The sequence below is a fragment of the Lolium rigidum genome, chromosome 2, assembly GCF_022539505.1.
Source record: "Lolium rigidum isolate FL_2022 chromosome 2, APGP_CSIRO_Lrig_0.1, whole genome shotgun sequence".
Taxonomy (NCBI): Eukaryota; Viridiplantae; Streptophyta; class Magnoliopsida; order Poales; family Poaceae; genus Lolium; species Lolium rigidum.
Genome location: NC_061509.1, coordinates 181,847,823 through 181,869,593, shown reverse-complemented (window position 1 = coordinate 181,869,593; position 21,771 = coordinate 181,847,823). Strand labels below are relative to the sequence as shown.

General features: G+C 45.3%; 1 protein-coding gene across 1 annotated transcript; it reads left to right on the top strand.

The window, feature by feature from the left end:
* Positions 1-230: 230 nt before the first annotated feature.
* On the top strand, positions 231-1,301 carry LOC124690349 (putative cyclin-F2-1). Its single transcript, XM_047223740.1, has one exon. The coding sequence runs from the start codon at positions 231-233 to the stop codon at positions 1,299-1,301; it is 1,071 nt and encodes a 356-aa protein (XP_047079696.1).
* Positions 1,302-21,771: the final 20,470 nt, after the last annotated feature.

The window sequence follows — 21,771 nt, the reverse complement described above, 5'->3', positions numbered from 1 at the left end:
AGTTTCCACGGCTCCAATCTGAATCCTACACTAGCGATTAAACCCACTATTACTAGACAGATGGCGATACGATTGGTTTCCAATTCTGGAGCAACCCAGCTAGCGATGGAGCCATGGATAAATTACAAATAGGCAGGACTCGATCCCTTCTTCCTCACATATACCAGACCATTTCCCCTAGCTCAAAGCGCCGATCGAGACTCTCTATATCTGCCCATCTCGATCAGGCGATGGCTTTTCGTGGATCCTTTGAGCTTCTTCCGGGTCCTCCTCCCTCCGCCTTCTTCTCCCGCCGCGGAGACCAGAGGACGGCGGCGTTTGACGACGCCTACCTCCGGGCCATCGGTAAGCTTCCACCTGTCCGCTTCGCTTCCACCCCCGCCCACCACGCCGCCGCACTCCACGACTCCATCGAGCTCCCGGCGACGTGCGAGCTGTACGCTGCCGCATTGGACTTCAGCGCCCACCTTTCATACCCGGCCGTCGAGGTCACCGACTTCGAGAGCTCGACGCGGCTGTCCGACTACGACGCCGACATCGACGTCAACCTCCGGAAGATGGAGCAGGACGTCAAGCAGCGGCCCTCGCCAGGCTACCTGGAGACGCTGCTGGGAGATCTCAAGAGCCAGTCCACTCGCGCCCACCTCATCTTCTGGATGGAGGAGGTCGCCCATCACTTCCGCTTGGCCGCCGGGACGCTTCAACGCGCCGTCTCCTACGTCGACCGCGTCCTGTCGGAGCAAACCCCGTGGCTGACTGACACGGAGATGAAGTATGAGCTCCATCTACTGGGCGCCACGGCCGTCTACACCGCCGCCAAATACGAGGAGCAGTGCACGACATCCAAGGTGAACGCCGCGGGCATCGCCAAATCCTGCGGGTTCGCCACCGGCAAGGAGGTGATCGACATGGAGTTCGACATGGTGGCGGCGCTTGGGTACGATCTCAGCGGACCCACGGCCTATACCTTCGTGCACCACTTCACTAGGCACGACAAAGGAGAAGAGCAAGACTTGGAGGTTCAGCGGTTGGCGCATCTCTTCGCCAAACAGTCGATCCTCAACTACGGATGGGTGCGTCACCCGCCGTCCGCCCTGGCGGCGTCGGCAGTCTTCCTCGCCAGGCTGATCCTGAACCCGATGGCCAGCCAGGTGCCGCAGTGGAACGCAGACTTCGAGGAGCTGACGGGGTACAAGCCCACAGACATCGCCCTTGAAATTCAGACAATGCACCGGATGAATCCCGATCCTCGCTTCCATGCGTTGCCAGCGTTCCTGCAGGACGAAGAGGAATTCAAATGAAAGATTCTAGGGCAAGAGAGGCACTAGATATATCTCGAGTTGGAAATGATGTTGAAATCTACATGTTTGAGTACTACTTGCAATGTAACGGAACTCAATTTTTTTCATGCTTCCTATGAATTTCTATGCATGCACGTGGATGTGCGTGTTTTATTGTGCCATCAGTTCTTACTAATTGTTCCATAAGTTTGTTGATGCGTTTGCCTTTTGAGAGTATGTTCTCAATGAACCGTGTTGACACACGTTGTTGTCTATATATATACGTCATACATTATAGATGTAGTGACATCTTAGAGATGCACGAAGACATTAGGTTTTATCTGGAATCATCATGTTTCAGATTTTCGAAATATAATGAAACTTAATGTTATTTGTAGCACGAATCTCAAGCAGGAAACAAAGTGAATCGAACGACAATCATGTGCACGGGAGAAAGACATTTCTGGAGATCTTTTGCAGGGAGATTAAAATTGCGCATGTTCACTTGCCAATTGCTCCATAACTACTCTCTTTTTGAATTGAGTGAAAAAAACAGTTAGGTAGGACAATTTAGGAAAGCGACTAGAAAACATAGGTCACTTGAGTTAAGGTATTATCGAATTCAAACTAGCATGGAACACTTTATTGAATGCCCCAAAATATCAAACTCACAGCGCAACCTCCATGTCAAACTACAAACATGACTTCTACGTAAAAAAAAACATGTCCTCAGGGTTGGGCGGGGCCATAGTGCAGCAAATTATCACATGCTAGGTATAGAAGAGAAGTGTACATGTGGATTTCACCAAATTCTTACATTGCCATCACAAGGCCACGCCACCACACCTCCAACACCTCAAAAGAGGTGCTTCTCAAATCTAAAAAATATATCGTAGATTGGTCGTGGTTCTCAGATCTCAAAGAAAAAAACATGTCTTTGGAGGTGGGTGGGGGCATGCACATAATGCAACATGTACTCACATGCTAGGTAGGGAAGAGAAATGTACATGTGGATTTCACCGAATTCTTACATTGCCATGACAAAGCGACGCCACCACTCCTCCAACACCTCAAAAGAGGTGGTTCTCAAATAGATCGTATATTGGTCATGGCCCTCAATAAACTAGTGAGAATTGAGGCTTACCACTTATCAATTAGAGGAGATCATGAAATCCTAAGCAGATTAGAGCTGATCAGATTAAAACAACAAGCAAACCAGCATGATCTGGTAGAAAGCAAAAAAAATCCAAAGTAAGGCGACTGGATGTGTACCAAATTCAAGTTTGTCACACGACTTTACTTCTTCATTGGAGAGGCTTAAGCATGGAGCCCCGGAATTAGCTAGACTCCATCTTACTCTCCTTGAGCTAAGTTCATGAAAAAGTAGTTTTAATCACTCGCTCTTTAGGTGACCCCTAGAACTTCACATTTCTTAAGTTGGATCCCCAAGATGTAATCGCACAATTGATGCTACGTACAAAATATATACCAAGTTCAAGTCCCTCACTCACCTCCTAACCACTCTTCAGTATCGATCCAAAACTACAAGCAAGGGAATCGACTCTTATTGTCGTAAAGGGGAAAAATCATCTCATTTCCATTATATATAGCCCGCCAAGTATAGCCTTCACCACCTATTCCTGAATTAAGAGAACGCGAGAAATCTTTCTCTATGCGTTGGAGAGGCTTACGCACGGAGCTCCAGAGTTAGCTACACATCATCTTATCTTCTTTCCTCTAAGTTCATGAAAAAATAGTTCTAGTCACTTGCTCTTTAGGTGATCCCTAGACCTTCACAATTCTTAGGTTGGATCCTCAAGATGTAATCACCCAATCGATGCCTCTGTCAAGATCTCTAGCCTCAAAAGTTTTCTTGCTTGATGCTCAACTAAAGCTCAAAAGATGTGACTCAACAATGAGAGTAGTATTTTGCACTTCAAGTTTGTGTCAATATCTTTGAAAACTCCAAATTAAACTGACACTGTGTTCAGCGGATAAAATGTGAGTAGGCATACCACTATGTCTTAACCCTAAAGTGTAATAGATAGTTGTAGCACCTCTAACTTTGGAAGTATAGGGTATCAAACCGCATGATAAAGAAGGTAAACATTTTTGTCGTTTCTAACTAAAGTGTCATAGTCAATGTTCAAAAAATCGACCGAGATACCGATTTATCGGCCGATTTATCACGAATCGGGTGGTAACCGATAAGATTTCGGCATATCGGATAGTTTATCGTGTCACCGATATTTCGGCCGATTTTCTGCATGAGAGCCGATATTTCACCCGATTTTCACGCTCACGGCCGATATTTCTGATTGTCAGTGAAATTTCAATGAAATTTGGTATGGCAGTTGATATTTTTATCCTCTATGATATTATGGAATTATGCATTAGCTCAAACTTTCCATTATTATTGATTCAAATGCAAGGAATCAAGGTAATACTTATGTGCAATTCTCAAATATTATTTTTTGCATAGCATATTATAGAAAAATTATTGTAAAAAATTAGGATTTACAAAAAAATAAGTCGATAAATGGCTGACCGATAAAATCGATTAATCGGCCGATAAGTGATTAATCTTCATTTTAAGGCCGACCAATAAGTTAAGATTAACGATTTCTTGAACATTGGTCATAGTTCTAGTTATCTATGCACTAAATAATTTAAAGAGACACTGAGTAATTGGTTGTTTTCATGTTAATGCAGAAAAAATTATGAATGTGAGGGAACTCATGAATGTATTAATAATCTACACTCCAAGAGGAGACCCGAAAGTATTACTCTTATGTAAACAATGGATTTTGTCCATGGGTTCACTTGATCTCTCTCTCTTGCTCTCTCAATGGTGGCATCACTACAACACGACATGCCGGTGGCTTTAAATGCTGAGGCTGGCCCTAATTTAAGTTTTCGCGATAGTATGGTAGAAAAATCCGCCAAGGATAATTGCGTCGAGAAAACTACAAAGCCAGTTTTTTTCCGCTCGGAACTTCGTCATACGCCGAGCTAGGGAAGACATGGCAGATAGAGTTATCGCCATGCAACAAAGTGTGCGATGGCACACAATACGTGTCGTGCCTTGTGTATGTGGGCCGGCATTATTTGTTGTGTATGGCTATGTAATTGTATCCACGGCACAAAATTAGTGGCCCCTATAATCTCTTCTAGCACTAGGTTTAAACGTGATACATTTTGTTTAATTATGTCTCACTTAATTAGTAGTAATCTCACATAATTAGAACGGAAATAAGAGCATCACAAACTTGAATATATCACATAACATAGTATCATACTCATACATCATAGCACAACAGAAGGCAGAAGCTCATAGTTGTTATTCACGCATACATTTGCAAAAGGCCAAGCACTGGTGATGCGTTGAGTTTGGATCATATTTCTTATCTTTCCGGCTTGCCTAGGGAATGACACATTCTTGTCCACCACATTTTCTATGAGGTTCTCATAGTAATCCCCTAAAGGATGTCCATCATCCTGTTGGGGATTCGTAGCAGAAAACAAACAAAAAATCTACCTAACGCAACCCAAGTTGCTCAGATCTATCTAGGAGTAATGCCGTAACGGTGAAGGTTTTGGTGATGTACTCTCGTAGACCTAAAGAGGTTAATGTTCCGCTAGAACATGGTTGATATAGCCGTACTCGTCGCCAACCTCAGGGTCGAGTATAAGTCCTCCCGCATGACCCTGGGTGCCTCTAGTGCAATACCTCGTAGTTCCGCACATATACGGGGCTCAACAATGCTCCCGGCCTTAGATCCAGCTAAGGTCGGAAGTAGATCTTCTAGATCGGAATCCTGGAAGCACTCCCGCGTACCGGGTGGAGTACTCCCTCCATGCGCAGCTCTTCGAGGAACCACACGTGGGAGAGAAAAACTAGAGAAACAGATAGAGAGAGGAAGAGGTGCAGGGAGGCGCCCAAGGGGATCTCGTTTTCCTCAACCGTAATTGTGTGTGCTCCTCCCCCACATGTCTCCAATATATATAGGGGAAAGGGAGGGTGGAGAGTCATGCCTTAGCAATATGGGACTTAAAGATGGGGCAATAAAGGAGGTAGCCGGCTAGGCCCCTAAGGGGTGGTCGGCTGGCCCTACAAGGCCCATGCGCCCCCTTCTCTCCAACCCTAGCCCCCCATAAGCCCATGGGGGTGGCCGACCACTTAATGGGCTCCCCTCCGGGAGGGGCCCATTAAGGTTGGCTGCATTTATTATTATTAAATAACTAGATAATTAATATTAATTCACTTAATTGATACATAATACATATTATTTAATTCTCGATGATCTGAGAAACCTGTCGCACCACTCTGAACATCCTTCGGATACTCCTGGAACCCTTTTCGGTTCTCTCTTCTCTATTCTCCACTGTTTCCAATGAATCCAAAATAATCTTAAGTTTCGTTGAACCCTTAAGTGTGTTTCCCTACAGTTCGAGAATGAAACAAACATGATCGAGACAATTTCGGATCAATAATTGCTAGGATGTTCTGGAGAACAATAATGACCCTTGTGTATTCTACGAAGATGTGATCATCGCTTGAACCATTACGTCGAATCTCATTCCCATTTTACTTCGATACCGGCACTCGTCCGAGACTTGATCATCGGTATCACGATACCTATTTCGATCCCGTTACCGACAAGGATATTCAACTTGTTTCCGTGTGATTCCATCCTCATGACCTAGTCATGTGTTGCAACTTGGAGGTAATCTCACTGAGTGGGCCCATTGTATCTTCCATCTCGTGGATGAACAAATCCCGTTATTGACACATACGCCTCAACTCATCCCTTTGGAATACTTTAGTAGCACCTTTATGACCACCCTATTACGGTATGGCGATTGATGATGTCTAAGTAGCCGACAGTGACACTGATTAGATATGGCCTCACGGTCTAAGGATTAGGTTACTACACTTTCATAAATATCGCAACATGAACTTTTGTGAGTTGATCGTGTTGCAATACTTATATATTGGGAATGTCCATCATATCACTCATCCAATGATATGACCCTATTTTCAATGACGTATGTTTCCATGACCAGGAAACCTCAATCAACGGTTGACCACAATGAGATAGCTTGTGCATGTGTACTTGTCAGGGACTCTTGTTTGTTTACAATACCACACGTGTATCAATATTTCCGCCTGATATAGTTATAGCATGGCACGAAACTATTATGAATATTTGAGATATAAATAATAAATACTCCTTATATTTTCCTCTAGGGCACTATCTCCAACACGTCCCATAGAGCATGCTTGTCTTCTGAAGTTAGTTTCCTAGACGCAACTATCCTTTCACTTTTTATCGATCGCATGCACACTCTTTGGTCAGAGGCAATCTACAAAAAGTTAACATAGCTTCAAATATGCATTCATGTAACCAAACATACATAGCTCAACAGGCACACATATAACTTCAACTGCAATGCACACAAAAGACATACATACCTAAGTTCCACAATTAGTAAAACTAAAAGACTTGCCAACTTCACCTCCCTGTCAGGACTTGCCCTATAAAGTAGTAGAGATCAACACTTGTAATGCACACATATAACTGGATGGAGTACTTAAGTACTGCAATGTGCAATGTGGAATGACCACATGTGATAAGGACGCAAACTGTGGCTCGGTAAAACACTTTCGCTACTATTTCATCCATTGCAGCTCCTCCCGTCTTCTTTTGAACACCTTCATGTCTTTTACTAAGAGTTGGGGGAGTAACAGAGCGCATAAGCACATGAGCAGTGGGGGTGTTACCAGAGCAACATCTGGAGTAGATTTTGCACAACATCAACAACATACGTAGATGAAGTTAGTACATCACCAGCAACATCTGGAGGAGTACCGAGCACATGAGTACCACATCATCAACTAGAGTTAGCGCAGCAAGTTCAGTTTCTATTGGAGTCGGCACAACAGGCTCGGTTTCTATTGGAGTTAGCACATCATCAACTAGAGCTGGCGGATTCAGAGTTGTTCTAGTAGCTGGTGGAGCAGAAGCTGAGGTGCAACGGGGTGCAGTCATTGAAGTACTAGTATTTGTGGGAACATAAATTATAGTACCTCGAGGAGGTATGATAGGGTGAGGCGTCAACTAGGTCGTCGGGCATTAGGTACCCTCCAAAGACAGGATTGCACAATAGCTTCAGGTTGACAATGTCTATCTAGGATATGGGTCACCCTTCTACGGCTGAGTGGTTAACATTACTGCAATGATTGTCTCACCTCCTCTGCATTACTTCCATTTTCCCAACCAACATATCCATCCTGGAAATCAGTTAAACATTAACCGCCCTAAGCCCAGAATTATCCTCTTCTATTTCTTGATACCTAGCAGATTGTTTTGCAATCACAACTAACTTGCATACATGAGGAAACAAGCCCAAGCCACGAACTCTCCCTCTGATATCTTAGGGAAGACACAAGAATAAATATCACCTTCTTCAATATTTCTATACTCAAGACATGGATCATGTCTAAGTTCCTCTTGCATTTTTGTCTAGGATATGTGAGTTACTACTAGCATTCAACCTTTAGTATATCCATCATATGTACGATGCTAGTGAAGAACTTACAACATTTGCATCAGCATCTTTATCAACATGTACATTGTCTTTGTTTCTGTGTGTGTATGGATATGTACAGTTCAACTCTCGCAATTGGGCGACTACCAGTTGTGTCCTTATCGATGATGTAAACATATATACAGAAACATCATACCAATAAAATCATGATGTATACAATTATGTATAGATGATACTCACCCATATATATGTACCTAGCCATGGCAAAACTCCTTGTTCTAGATGTATGGCAGTCATTTTTTTATTAGCCCGGTTTAAAGAATTCTTTCGAGCTTTCTCTTTGGTGGATTCCAAACTACATTAGTCACAAAGCGCTGCCCAGTCACTAGTGGGGATTATTCCCTTACAGCCATTTGCAATGTTCTCGTCAGTAGACAATTTCGGGATGAAATATACCTTACAGACATTCAGACTCACCCTCCCCAATGGTGCCACTTTCATACCTGTTATTGTCTTCGTCAGTTGTATCCTCTTTGTACTCCTATTCATGTTCCCATTCCCGATCCTCATGGCAATGCTACATCCTTTCCACTCTATCTACCAACGGCATTAATTCTACAATTGTTGGGCTTGTAGTCCTGGGAGGCAAGCCAAGATAGATGAAGGGAATTTGAAACATCTAATTACCAAGAACTAGAGAAAGTTCGTGCAAGTTGACCATCTTTCCAATCCCTTGAAGCCGCATTGGATCTTGTGCCGCTCTAGAAGACGCACCAGATATTGTACCGCTCTTGAAGCCGCACATGACTGCTCCACTAGCGATCCCAATTTGAAAGATTTCTTCTACATACTATCTGCATATCCAGTTTCATCTTGTTCATCCAGATCCACATGCTTGTTCTTGTGTTTCCTTAATGATCTTTGGTGATTCTCTTTCAGATCCGCTGTCAGGTCATCAGCCTAGGAGTGTGCAAGATGGAGACTGGAGAGCATGGTGGGGATGACGAGAATGTCTTCCTCTAGCCCGTGGGCGATAGCATCTAGATCCGCTATGGTGTCGGTGCCATACGTAACTTGTTGTGGGTATACTTCATGGGTGTACCATCGACAGTGCCTAGATCAGGCAAGCCCGGGTGGCCCACAGATGGTGGTGAGGCATGTGGCCCATCGGCCGGCCCAGTTGCTGTTGATCTTGACGGAAGATGTCCAGCCCAGGAGCAGGGAGCCGGATCCAACCGACATTGAGGAGGAACCCGGATCCACGGAGGCCCATTAAGGGAACCGGATCCGGTACGACATATATGGAAGGGCGGATCCTTGGCGTACACGGCAAGACACTGTACCGTAGATAGGTAACCTGTATCCGGGTAGGACTCTCCATGTAAACCCTAGATCCGTGCGCCTTTATAAGCCGGATCCCGGGAGCCCTAGAGGCAAGACAACAACTCATTGTAACATCGCGAAAGCGCCCAGATAATTCCAGACAAGCAGCAGTAGGCCCTGTCCTTGAGCGAGTGTTCCGAAGCTGGGTAAATCGCGTACCACCGTCCCGAGTGCTCTCCGCCCTATGGCCCCTACTTCTTCTCCCCTCGTGAGGATCCCTCCTCCGAGGTACCGTCGATTAGGCAACGACAGTTGGCGCCCACCGTGGGGCCTGCGGCGTCTGGAGGCCGGAACCGGGAGGGTTCCGCCATGGGAAGCTTCGACGACACAATCGCTGTGGGGCGTGTCCTTTACGCCGGAAATCTGCCGATCGTCCCTCCGGATGAGTGTTGGATTCCGGCTAAAACCGACCCCGTCAAGCTCTCCATCGTCCCAGTTGGCGGCATACACATCTTCATCGGGGAAACCGTCGATTCCGACGGAAACCCACTGGTAAGTAACGCTGACGCGACCGCCGCTGAGCAGGACGCAGTCGCGAAGATCCGATCTGAGTCGCAGGAACTTCTTAAGAAGGATTCCGCCTTAGATCTGAAAAAATCAAAACCCATCCAATCCGCCCCTGAGCAGGAAATAACGGTGGAAGACCAATGCAGATCCGCCTGGGTCTCCCAGGTGTTAGAGAAGCAAAGGTGTCACTTCGTGCACTTCATAGCCCATACCGCCGGAGCCGCCCCTCAAGAGATCGGAGCTGGCCCCGTGCAGGATGAGGCGCCGGAAAACGCTGTCGCTCCGGATCAGCAGGAGGCTGTCGGAGAAAGCGACGCTCCGGGTCCAGAGGGTGCCGGAAACACTGAGGAATCAATCCTCGGCAACCTAAGCCCAATGTCCGGGGATTCCATGGACACCGAAGAGTTCGATCGGAAGGTAAAAGAATACGGATACGGTGAACAGCCCGACGTCGAGTCCGCCCAGCCCATGCAGGTTCTCGCAACTGTGGCACAGCTGGATCAGCAGGAACCCGAGGATGAAAACACCGCCTCCGATCCGGGACCGTCCAATATAGGATCTCCGCTAGATCGGGGACTACCGTACGAGGATGTCCTGTCCAAGGAAGAAATAGTTGCACAAGCACGCATGGATTTGGTCGCAAAGTCAGACGTCCTCAACAAGCCAATAACGCCTGGCGACGCCGCAGATCCGGAGGCTTTAGAGGCCACCAGAAAGGAGATGCTGGCCACAGCCAAGAAGTTTGCCAATACCGCAGCTGCTATATTGGATGAGAGGGAAGAAGCTGCGCACCTCATGGACCATTTCGAAAGACAGGATCGCGAAATCACCACAACACTCGAGCAAGTCAAGAGCATGAGAAAAGAGTGGGAGGTGAAAATGACCTACGCACAGGCGGAGGCTGATAGAATCGTCAGAGAAGCAATCCCTCCCCGCAGGATCAACTTCGCAACCCCTGTCGAACAGCAGCCGCTCGCAACTCCAAAGGATAACATGCAGAAAGCGGCGGAAATCCTGAACAAAAAGGACGAAGAAATTGATATTGATTACGTCCGCAAGCTCGTTGCTTCGGCAATGCAGCAGCAGAGTAAGGCCGATACTTCGCGCAAGTTGGAATCCAATCCGGATCACTGTGTATCCACCGCGCAGAAGGACGCCCGTATCAATCGCCACCCTGATGATGAATCGCGCACCGGATCCACGGAGCGCAGAAGAAAAGCAAGGGAGCACCCGAACCCAATCCCCGTGCCGTCGAAGACGCCTCCGTCAGACCCAAAGAAGGGAAAGGATGCAATGTACACTGGTAGGAACAAGTACCGGGATCCGTCACCTCCGCCTAACGGGTACACACGTCCCCCGCCACCTCGCCGCCGCAGTCCAGCCGGAAACACCAGGCCCCATGGGGCTGGTGGAATTAACATCCGCGACAATATGCCGCCGCCAAGGACCAGGGTGCGCACGCCGGAACCACGTCGGAACCAGAACAACGATCATGAGCCCGAGCCCAGAAGGAGCCGGAACAATGATCGCGAGCAGGAGCCCAGGAGGAGCCGGAACGCGGAACGTGAGCCAGAGCCTCGCAGGAGCCGGAACGACGAAGGAAACTATCACCAAGGTGAAGGTAGCCACCAAAGTCGGAGCGAGCCTCGGGAAGACCGCCGGGATTCAGACGGCGGAAGCAAAAAATCTTACAGGCCCCCTCGCAGGTCCCCTTCACCGCCACCCAGCGGCGGAGGCGGAGGCGGAGGCGGTGGCCGAAGATCCCGCTCCCGCTCAAAAACCCCAGGCGGCGGCCCACGCGACGCCCGAGAACGCCTCAATGAGTACAGATCTGACTACATCGGCCCAAAGTGCTTTGGCAGGATGATCCGAGAGGAACCAATGCCAAGGATGAACCTCAAGCTACCCGGAAACCTGAAGACATATGATGGTACCGAAAGGCCGGACACCTGGGTTGAGGATTACTACAATGCTGTAACCTTCGCCGGAGGAACCCCTAATATCGCATGCCGCATGCTTCAGTTGTACCTTGTAGGTCCAGCCCGGATCTGGCTCAGCGACCTCGAAAGGAACTCCATCTTTTGCTGGTTCGACCTGAAGAACGCCTTCGAAAAGCACTTCAGGGGCACCTACAAAAGACCAGCCACGATAAGCGACTTACAGGCATGTATCCAGAAGAAGGGAGAAACATCAAGAAACTTCCTCACCCGATGGCTGGCATGCAGGAACGAGTGTGAGAACGTCGATCACACCACGGCTATGCACGCCTTTATAGGAGGATTGCAGCGAGGAGGGTTGCTGCGGCACAAGCTCACATGCTTAGCTAACGCAAATAAACTGACCCTGGATGATATGATATCCATTGCCAGTGATCATACTGCCGCCGATGACGACGCTGGTGGAGATCTAGCAGCCACAGCAATCCCCCTGCACCAGCAGAAAAAGAACCGTGACAACGGTAACAGTAGCTGCGGCAAGCGAAAAAATCCCCCTGATGACCAGAAAAGCGGCGGATCCGAGATGGTCGCCATGGCGTTCCAACGTGGAGGTCAAGGAGGCGGAAGAGGATGCGGCCGCGGAGGCGGAGCCGGCAGGGGCCAGCAGCGTGACGAAGTCACTGCAGCCGGAACCCGCGCTCCCCAAACCTATGAAGAGTACAGAGACATGCCCCCGCTCGGCCCACCTGGATCCGGCTACAGGGAAGTCCACTCACACCAATCGCAACTGCAAGTGGGTCAACGATCTAAAATCTGACCCGGAAGCAGGTTACAAGCGAGCCCGGAAGCACCGCCCACGCGGCAAAGGAGGCAAGGGCAAGAACAAGGACAAAGAGGAAGACAGTTCCGAGGCGATGGATGAGGATGATAACTCGCCGGACCCCAAGGCAGGGCCCGCAGGTAAATCCAACCCATTCGAGAAAAAGAGCGTGGGGGCTTACCACACTTTCCTCGGAACCCCAACAGTCCGCGCTACCAAGTCAGCTACCCGGATCCTGAACTCCACAGCTTCCGGCCGTGCCGCAAGATGTCAGGTGGTCGGAAGTCCCGTGCACATTTGACAGGGAGGATCACCCTGCCGTCGTGCCAAAAGAATGCTACGCCTTGGTTGTAAGTCCCCGCATAGACGGGTATGACTTCTCCAAGTGCCTCATGGATGGTGGAGCCAGCTTGAACATCATGTACCCGGAGACTCTAGAGCGGATGAACCTCACCAAGGAACAGCTCAAACACAAGCAACACCGAGTTTCATGGCGTGGTTCCGGGTAAGAAGGCGAATTCCCTCGGCAGCATCACACTTCCCGTGGCCTTCGGCGATGTTCACAATTTCCGCGAAGAGAAGATCACGTTTGAAGTTGTGCCCTTCAAGAGCTCCTACCACGTCATCTTCGGCAGGCCCACCTACCACAAGTTCCACGCGAGAGCGTGCTACATCTACAACAAGCTCAAGATTCCGGGTCCTAATGGTATGATTACTATATCCGGAGACTACAAAAAGGCTCATGAGTGCGAGTTGGGCGAAGCCGCCTTCGCAGAGTCTGTGATATCTGGAGAAGAGCTGAAAAGCTATAGAGCAGCGGTGGATCCGACAGAAATGCAGACCACCAAGAAGCAGATCTCCGAACAGAAAAACTCCTTCAAGGCCGCGATAGAGACCAAGAAAGTCAACTTCAAGGAAGATGACGCTACCAAGCAGGTCTCGACCGGAGCCAACATGGACCCCAAATAGGAAGACGCGCTCGTCGAGTTTCTCCGCGCTAACATGGATATCTTCGCATGGCAACCTTCTCGACATGTCCGGAGTACCAAGAGAACTCGCCGAGCACTACCTCAACATAAACCCGGGGCTAAACCGGTGAAGCAAGCTATGCGACGCTTTGGAGATAAGAAGCGCCGCGCCATAGGAATGGAATTAGCAAAGTTACTAGAGGCAGGTTTTGTAAGAGAAGTAATCCACACTGATTGGGTCGCAAATCCCGTCCTTGTACCCAAAAAGAATTCTGAAATACTAAGAATGTGCATCGATTACTCTGGCGTGAACAAACATTGCCCGAAAGATCCGTTTCCCCTGTCGCGCATTGACCAAGTCATTGATTCGACGGCAGGGGCGGAGCTTTTATGTTTTCTTGATGCGTATTCCGGGTATCACCAGATCCGGATGAAGGAGTCTGACCAAGAGGCGACCTCATTCATCACCCCATTTGGCACTTACTGCTATGTTACTATGCCATTTGGCTTGAAAAACGCAGGTGCCACCTACCAACGTACGATGCAGCGGTGCTTGAAGGACCAGATTGGCCGGAACGTACACGCCTATGATACGCGTACAACACGCGTCCGTTGGGAACCCCAAGAGGAAGGTGTGATGCGTACAGCGGCAAGTTTTCCCTCAGTATGAAACCAAGGTTTATCGAACCAGTAGGAGCCAAGAAGCACGTTGAAGGTTGATGGCGGCGGGATGTAGTGTGGCGCAACACCGGAGATTCCGGCGCCAACGTGGAACCTCGCACAACACAACCAAAGTACTTTGCCCCAACGAAACAGAGTGAGGTTGTCAATCTCACCGGCTTGCTGTAACAAAGGATTAGATGTATAGTGTGGATGATGATTGTTTGCGAGAAAACAGTAGAACAAGTATTGAAGTAGATTGTATTTCAGTAAAGAGAATTGGACCGGGGTCCACAGTTCACTAGAGGTGTCTCTCCCATAAGATAAACAGCATGTTGGGTGAACAAATTACAGTTGGGCAATTGACAAATAAAGAGGGCATGACCATGCACATACATATTATGATGAGTATTGTGAGATTTAATTGGGCATTACGACAAAGTACATAGACCGCTATCCAACATGCATCTATGCCTAAAAAGTCCACCTTCGAGTTATCATCCGAACCCCTCCAGTATTAAGTTGCTAACAACGAGACAATTGCATTAAGTATTGCGCGTAATGTAATCAATGACTACATCCTTGAACATAGCACCAATGTTTTATCCCTAGTGGCAACAAAGACATCCGTAACCTTAGTGGTTCTTGTCACTCCTCCGCATTCACGGAGACATGAACCCACTATCGAGCATAAATACTCCCTCTTGGAGTTACTAGCATCAACTTGGCCAGAGCATCTACTAATAACGGAGAGCATGCAAGATCATAAACAACACATAGACATAACTTTGTAAATCAACATAACAAGTATTCCCTATTCATCGGATCCCAACAAACGCAACATATAGAATTACAGATAGATGATCTTGATCATGTTAGGCAGCTCACAAGATCCGACAATGAAGCACAATGGGGAGAAGACAACCATCTAGCTACTGCTATGGACCCATAGTCCAGGGGTAGACTACTCACACATCACTCCGGAGGCAACCATGGCGGCGTAGAGTCCTCCGGGAGATGAATCCCCTCTCCGGCAGGGTGCCGGAGGCGATCTCCGAATCCCCGAGATGGGATTGGCGGCGGCGGCGTCTCAGTAAGGTTTTCCGTATCGTGGCTCTCGGTACTGGGGGTTTCGCGACGGAGGCTTTAAGTAGGCGGAAGGGCAGGTCAGGAAGGGGCACGAGGGGCCCACACCATAGGGCCGCGCGGCCAAGGGGGGGGCCGTGCCGCCCTAGGGTTTGGCCACCTCGTGGCCCCACTTCATCTCCTCTTCGGTCTTCTGGAAGCTTCGTGGCGAAATAGGACCCTGGGCGTTGATTTCGTCCAATTCCGAGAATATTTCGTTACTAGGATTTCTGAAACCAAAAACAGCAGAAAACAAGAATCGGCACTTCGGCATCTTGTTAATAGGTTAGTTCCGGAAAATGCACGAATATGACATAAAGTGTGCATAAAACATGTAGATAACATCAATAATGTGGCATGGAACATAAGAAATTATCGATACGTTGGAGACGTATCAGCATCCCCAAGCTTAGTTCTGCTCGTCCCGAGCAGGTAAAACGATAACAAAGATAATTTCTGGAGTGACGTGCCATCATAACCTTGATCATACTATTTGTAAAGCATATGTAGTGAATGCAGCGATCAAAACAATGTATATGACATGAGTAAACAAGTGAATCATATAGCAAAGACTTTTCATAAATAGTACTTCAAGACAAGCATCAATAAGTCTTGCATAAGAGTTAACTCATAAAGCAATAATTCAAAGTAAAGGTGTTGAAGCAACACAAAGGAAGATTAAGTTTCAGCGGTTGCTTTCAACTTGTAACATGTATATCTCATGGATATTGTCAACATAGAGTAATATAATAAGTGCAATATGCAAGTATGTAGGAATCAATGCACAGTTCACACAAGTGTTTGCTTCTTGAGGTGGAGAGAAATAGGTGAACTGACTCAACAATGAAAGTAAAAGAATGGTCCTCCATAGAGGAAAAGCATCGATTGCTATATTTGTGCTAGAGCTTTGATTTTGAAAACATGAAACAATTTTGTCAACGGTAGTAATAAAGCATATGTATCATGTAAATTATATCTTACAAGTTGCAAGCCTCATGCATAGTATACTAATAGTGCCCGCACCTTGTCCTAATTAGCTTGGACTACCGGATCATCGCAATGCACATGTTTTAACCAAGTGTCACAAAGGGGTACCTCTATGCCGCTTGTACAAAGGTCTAAGGAGAAAGCTCGCATTGGATTTCTCGCTATTGATTATTCTCAACTTAGACATCCATACCGGGACAACATAGACAACAGATAATGGACTCCTCTTTTATGCATAAGCATGTAACAACAATTAATAATTTTCTCATATGAGATTGAGGATATATGTCCAAAACTGAAACTTCCACCATGGATCATGGCTTTAGTTAGCGGCCCAATGTTCTTCTCTAACAATATGCATGCTTAACCATAAGGTGGTAGATCTCTCTTACTTCGTACAAGACGAACATGCATAGCAACTCACATGAAATTCAACAAAGAATAGTTGATGGCGTCCCCGTAAACATGGTTATCGCACAACAAGCAACTTAATAAGAGATAAAGTGCATAAGTACATATTCAATACCACAATAGTTTTTAAGCTATTTGTCCCATGAGCTATATATTGCAAAGGTGAATGATGGAATTTTAAAGTTAGCACTCAAGGAATTTACTTTGGAATGGCAGAAAATACCATGTAGTAGGTAGGTATGGTGGACACAAATGGCATAGTGGTTGGCTCAAGTATTTTGGATGCATGAGAAGTAATCCCTCTCGATACAAGGTTTAGGCTAGCAAGGTTTATTTGAAACAAACACAAGGATGAACGGTGCAGCAAAACTCACATAAAAGACATATTGTAAACATTATAAGAATCTACATCGTCTTCCTTGTTGTTCAAAACTCAATACTAGAAATTATCTAGACCTTAGAGAGACCAAATATGCAAACCAAATTTTAGCATGCTCTATGTATTTTTTCATTAATGGGTGCAAAGCATATGATGCAAGAGCTTAAACATGAGCACAACAATTTCCAAGTATCACATTATCCAAGACATTATAGCAAATTACTACATGTATCATTTTCCAATTCCAACCATATAACAATTTAACGAAGAAGAAACTTCGCCATGAATACTATGAGTAGAAACTAAGGACATACTTGTCCATATGCTACAGACGGAGCGTGTCTCTCTCCCACAAAGTGAATGCTAGGATCCATTTTATTCAAACAAAAACAAAAACAAAAACAAACCGACGCTCCAAGCAAAGCACATAAGATGTGACGGAATAAAAATATAGTTTCAGGGGAGGAACCTGATAATGTTGTCGATGAAGAAGGGGATGCCTTGGGCATCCCCAAGCTTAGACGCTTGAGTCTTCTTAGAATATGCAGGGGTGAACCACCGGGGCATCCCCAAGCTTAGAGCTTTCACTCTCCTTGATCATGTTGCATCATACTCCTCTCTTGATCCTTGAAAACTTCCTCCACACCAAACTCGAAACAACTCATTAGAGGGTTAGTGCACAACAAAAATTAACATGTTCAGAGGTGACACAATCATTCTTAACACTTCTGGACATTGCATAAAGCTACTGGACATTAATGGATCAAAGAAATTCATCCAACATAGCAAAAGAGGCAATGCGAAATAAAAGGCAGAATCTGTCAAAACAGAATAGTTCGTATTGACGAATTTTAAAATGGCACCAGACTTGCTCAAATGAAAATGCTCAAATTGAATGAAAGTTGCGTACATATCTGAGAATCACGCACGTAAATTGGCTTAATTTTCTGAGCTACCTACAGGGAGGCAGGTCGAAATTCGTGACAGCAAAGAAATCTGAAACTGCGCAGTAATCCAAATCTAGTATGAACTTTACTATCAAAGACTTTACTTGGCACAACAAAACACTAAACTAAGATAAGGAGAGGTTGCTACAGTAGTAAACAACTTCCAAGACACAAATATAAAAACAAAGTACTGTAGTAAAAACCATGGGTTGTCTCCCATAAGCGCTTTTCTTTAACGCCTTTCAGCCTAGGCGCGAAAGTGTGTATCAAGTATTATCAAGAGACGAAGTGTCAACATCATAATTTGTTCTAATAATAGAATCAAAAGGTAACTTCATTCTCTTTCTAGGGAAGTGTTCCATACCTTTCTTGAGAGGAAATTGATATTTTATATTACCTTCCTTCATATCAATAGTAGCACCAACGGTTCGAAGAAAAGGTCTTCCCAATATGATGGGACAAGATGCATTGCATTCAATATCCAAGACAACAAAATCAACGGGGACAAGGTTATTGTTAACGGTAATGTGAACATTATCAACTTTCCCCAAAGGTTTCTTTGTAGAATGATCAGCAAGATTAACATCCAAATAACAATTTTTCAGCGGTGGCAAGTCAAGCATATTATAAATTTTCTTAGGCATAACGGAAATACTTACACCAAGATCACATAAGGCATTACAATCAAAATATTTAACCTTCATCTTAATGATGGGCTCCCAACCATCCTCTAGTTTTCTAGGAATAGAGGCTTCGCGCTCTAGTTTCTCTTCTCTAGCTTTTATGAGAGCATTTGTAATATGTTGCGTGAAAGCCAAATTTATAGCACTAGCATTAGGACTTTTAGCAAGTTTTTGCAAGAACTTTATAACTTCAGAGATGTGGCAATCATCAAAATTCAAACCATTATAATCTAAAGCAATGGGATCATCATCCCCAATGTTGGAAAAAATTTCAGCAGCTTTATCACAAGCAGTTTTAGCAGTTTTAGCGATTTCAGTAGTTTTCGCGCTTTGCATTAGAAGTGGAAACATTGCTAACACCAATTCTTTTATTATTAATAGTAGGAGGTGCAGCAACATGTGTAGCATTAGCATTACTAGTGGTGGTAATAGTCCAAACTTTAGCTACATTCTTCTCTTTAGCTAGTTTTTCATTTTCTTCTCTATCCCACCTAGCACGCAATTCAGCCATTAATCTTATATTCTCATTAATTCTAACTTGGATGGCATTTGCTGTAGTAACAATTTTATTTTCAATATCCTCAGGTTTAGCAGCCATTTTATTAATTAAAGAAGATTGTGACGCAGACATGTATGAGATTCGGTTTTCAGCATTTGCAAGTTTAGTTTGCAACCCATAAATCTCCATATTCAGATTTTCAAGTTGATTTCCTATATTCTTCAACAAGGTAGATTGTTCATTCATAGTTTTAGTAAACAATTTATTTTGCTCATATTGTGATTGCATAAAGCTCTTGGTGGATCTTTCAATTTCTAACATCTTTTCCTCATTAGGTGAAACATATCTACCATAAGAGTTACCATTAGCAGGATATGGCCTAGAATTTTGAGCAACCAATGAAGCTAACGGAACATTATTAGGATCAACATTAGTCCTACCATTCACAAGCATAGACATAATAGCATCAATCTTATTACTCAAGGAAGAGGTTTCTTCGACAGAATTTACCTTCTTACCTTGTGGAGCTCTTTCCGTATGCCATTCAGAGTAGTTGACCATCATATTATCAAGAAGCTTTGTTGCTTCACCAAGAGTGATGGACATAAAGGTACCTCCAGCAGCTGAATCCAATAAATTCCGCGAAGAAAAATTTAGTCCTGCATAGAAGGTTTGGATGATCATCCAAGTAGTCGATCCATGTGTTGGGCAATTTTTAACCAGAGATTTCATTCTTTCCCAAGCTTGAGCAACATGTTCAGTATCTAGTTGTTTAAAATTCATTATGCTACTCCTCAAAGATATAATTTTAGCAGGGGGATAATATCTACCAATAAAAGCATCCTTGCATTTAGTCCATGAATCAATACTATTCTTAGGCAGAGATAGCAACCAATCTTTAGCTCTTCCTCTTAATGAGAAAGGGAACAATTTTAATTTTATAATGTCACCATCTACATCCTTATACTTTTGCATTTCACATAGTTCAACAAAATTATTGAGATGGGCAGCAGCATCATCAGAACTAACACCATAAAATTGCTCTCGCATAACAAGATTCAGTAAAGCAGGTTTAATTTCAAAGAATTCTGTTGTAGTAGCAGGTGGAGCAATAGGTGTGCATAAGAAATCATTATTATTTGTGGTTGTGAAGTCACACAACTTAGTATTTTCAGCGGTAGCCATTTTAGCAACAGTAAATAAAGCAAACTAGATAAAGTAAATGCAAGTAACTAATTTTTTTGTGTTTTTGATATAGCAAACAAGATAGCAAATAAAGTAAAACTAGCAACTAATTTTTTTGTATTTTGATTTAGTGCAGCAAACAAAGTAGTAAATAAAACTAAAGCAAGACAAAAACAAAGTAAAGAGATTGGGAAGTGGAGACTCCCCTTGCAGCGTGTCTTGATCTCCCCGGCAACGGCGCCGTAAAAAGAGCTTGATACGCGTACAACACGCGTCCGTTGGGAACCCCAAGAGGAAGGTGTGATGCGTACAGCAGCAAGTTTTCCCTCGTATGAAACCAAGGTTTATCGAACCAGTAGGAGCCAAGAAGCACGTTGAAGGTTGATGGCGGCGGGATGTAGTGCGGCGCAACACCGGAGATTCCGGCGCCAACGTGGAACCCGCACAACACAACCAAAGTACTTTGCCCCAACGAAACAGATGAGGTTGTCAATCTCACCGGCTTGCTGTAACAAAGGATTAGACTGTATAGTGTGGATGATGATTGTTTGCGAGAAAACAAGTAGAACAAGTATTGCAGTAGATTGTATTTCAAGATAAAGAGAATTGGACCGGGGTCCACAGCTTCACTAGAGGTGTCTCTCCCATAAGATAAACAGCATGTTGGGTGAACAAATTACAGTTGGGCAATTGACAAATAAAGAGGGCATGACCATGCACATACATATTATGATGAGTATTGTGAGATTTAATTGGGCATTACGACAAAGTACATAGACCGCTATCCAACATGCATCTATGCCTAAAAAGTCCACCTTCAGGTTATCATCCGAACCCCTCCAGTATTAAGTTGCTAAGCAACAGACAATTGCATTAAGTATGGTGCGTAATGTAATCAATAACTACATCCTTGAACATAGCACCAATGTTTTATCCCTAGTGGCAACAAGACATCCATAACCTTAGTGGTTCTTGTCACTCCTCCAGTGTTCACGGAGACATGAACCCACTATCGAGCATAAATACTCCCTCTTGGAGTTACTAGCATCAACTTGGCCAGAGCATCTACTAATAACGGAGAGCATGCAAGATCATAAACAACACATAGACATAACTTTGATAATCAACATAACATAGTATTCTCTATTCATCGGATCCCAACAAACGCAACATATAGAATTACAGATAGATGATCTTGATCATGTTAGGCAGCTCACAAGATCCAACAATGAAGCACAATGGGGAGAAGACAACCATCTAGCTACTGCTATGGACCCATAGTCCAGGGGTAGACTACTCACACATCACTCCGGAGGCAACCATGGCGGCGTAGAGTCCTCCGGGAGATGAATCCCCTCTCCGGCAGGGTGCCGGAAGCGATCTCCTGAATCCCCCGAGATGGGATTGGCGGCGGCGGCGTCTCAGTAAGGTTTTCCGTATCGTGGCTC

Excerpts from the sequence above, each read along its gene's own strand:
- LOC124690349 (XM_047223740.1), top strand. The coding sequence starts at position 231 with ATGGCTTTTCGTGGATCCTTTGAGCTTCTTCCGGGTCCTCCTCCCTCC.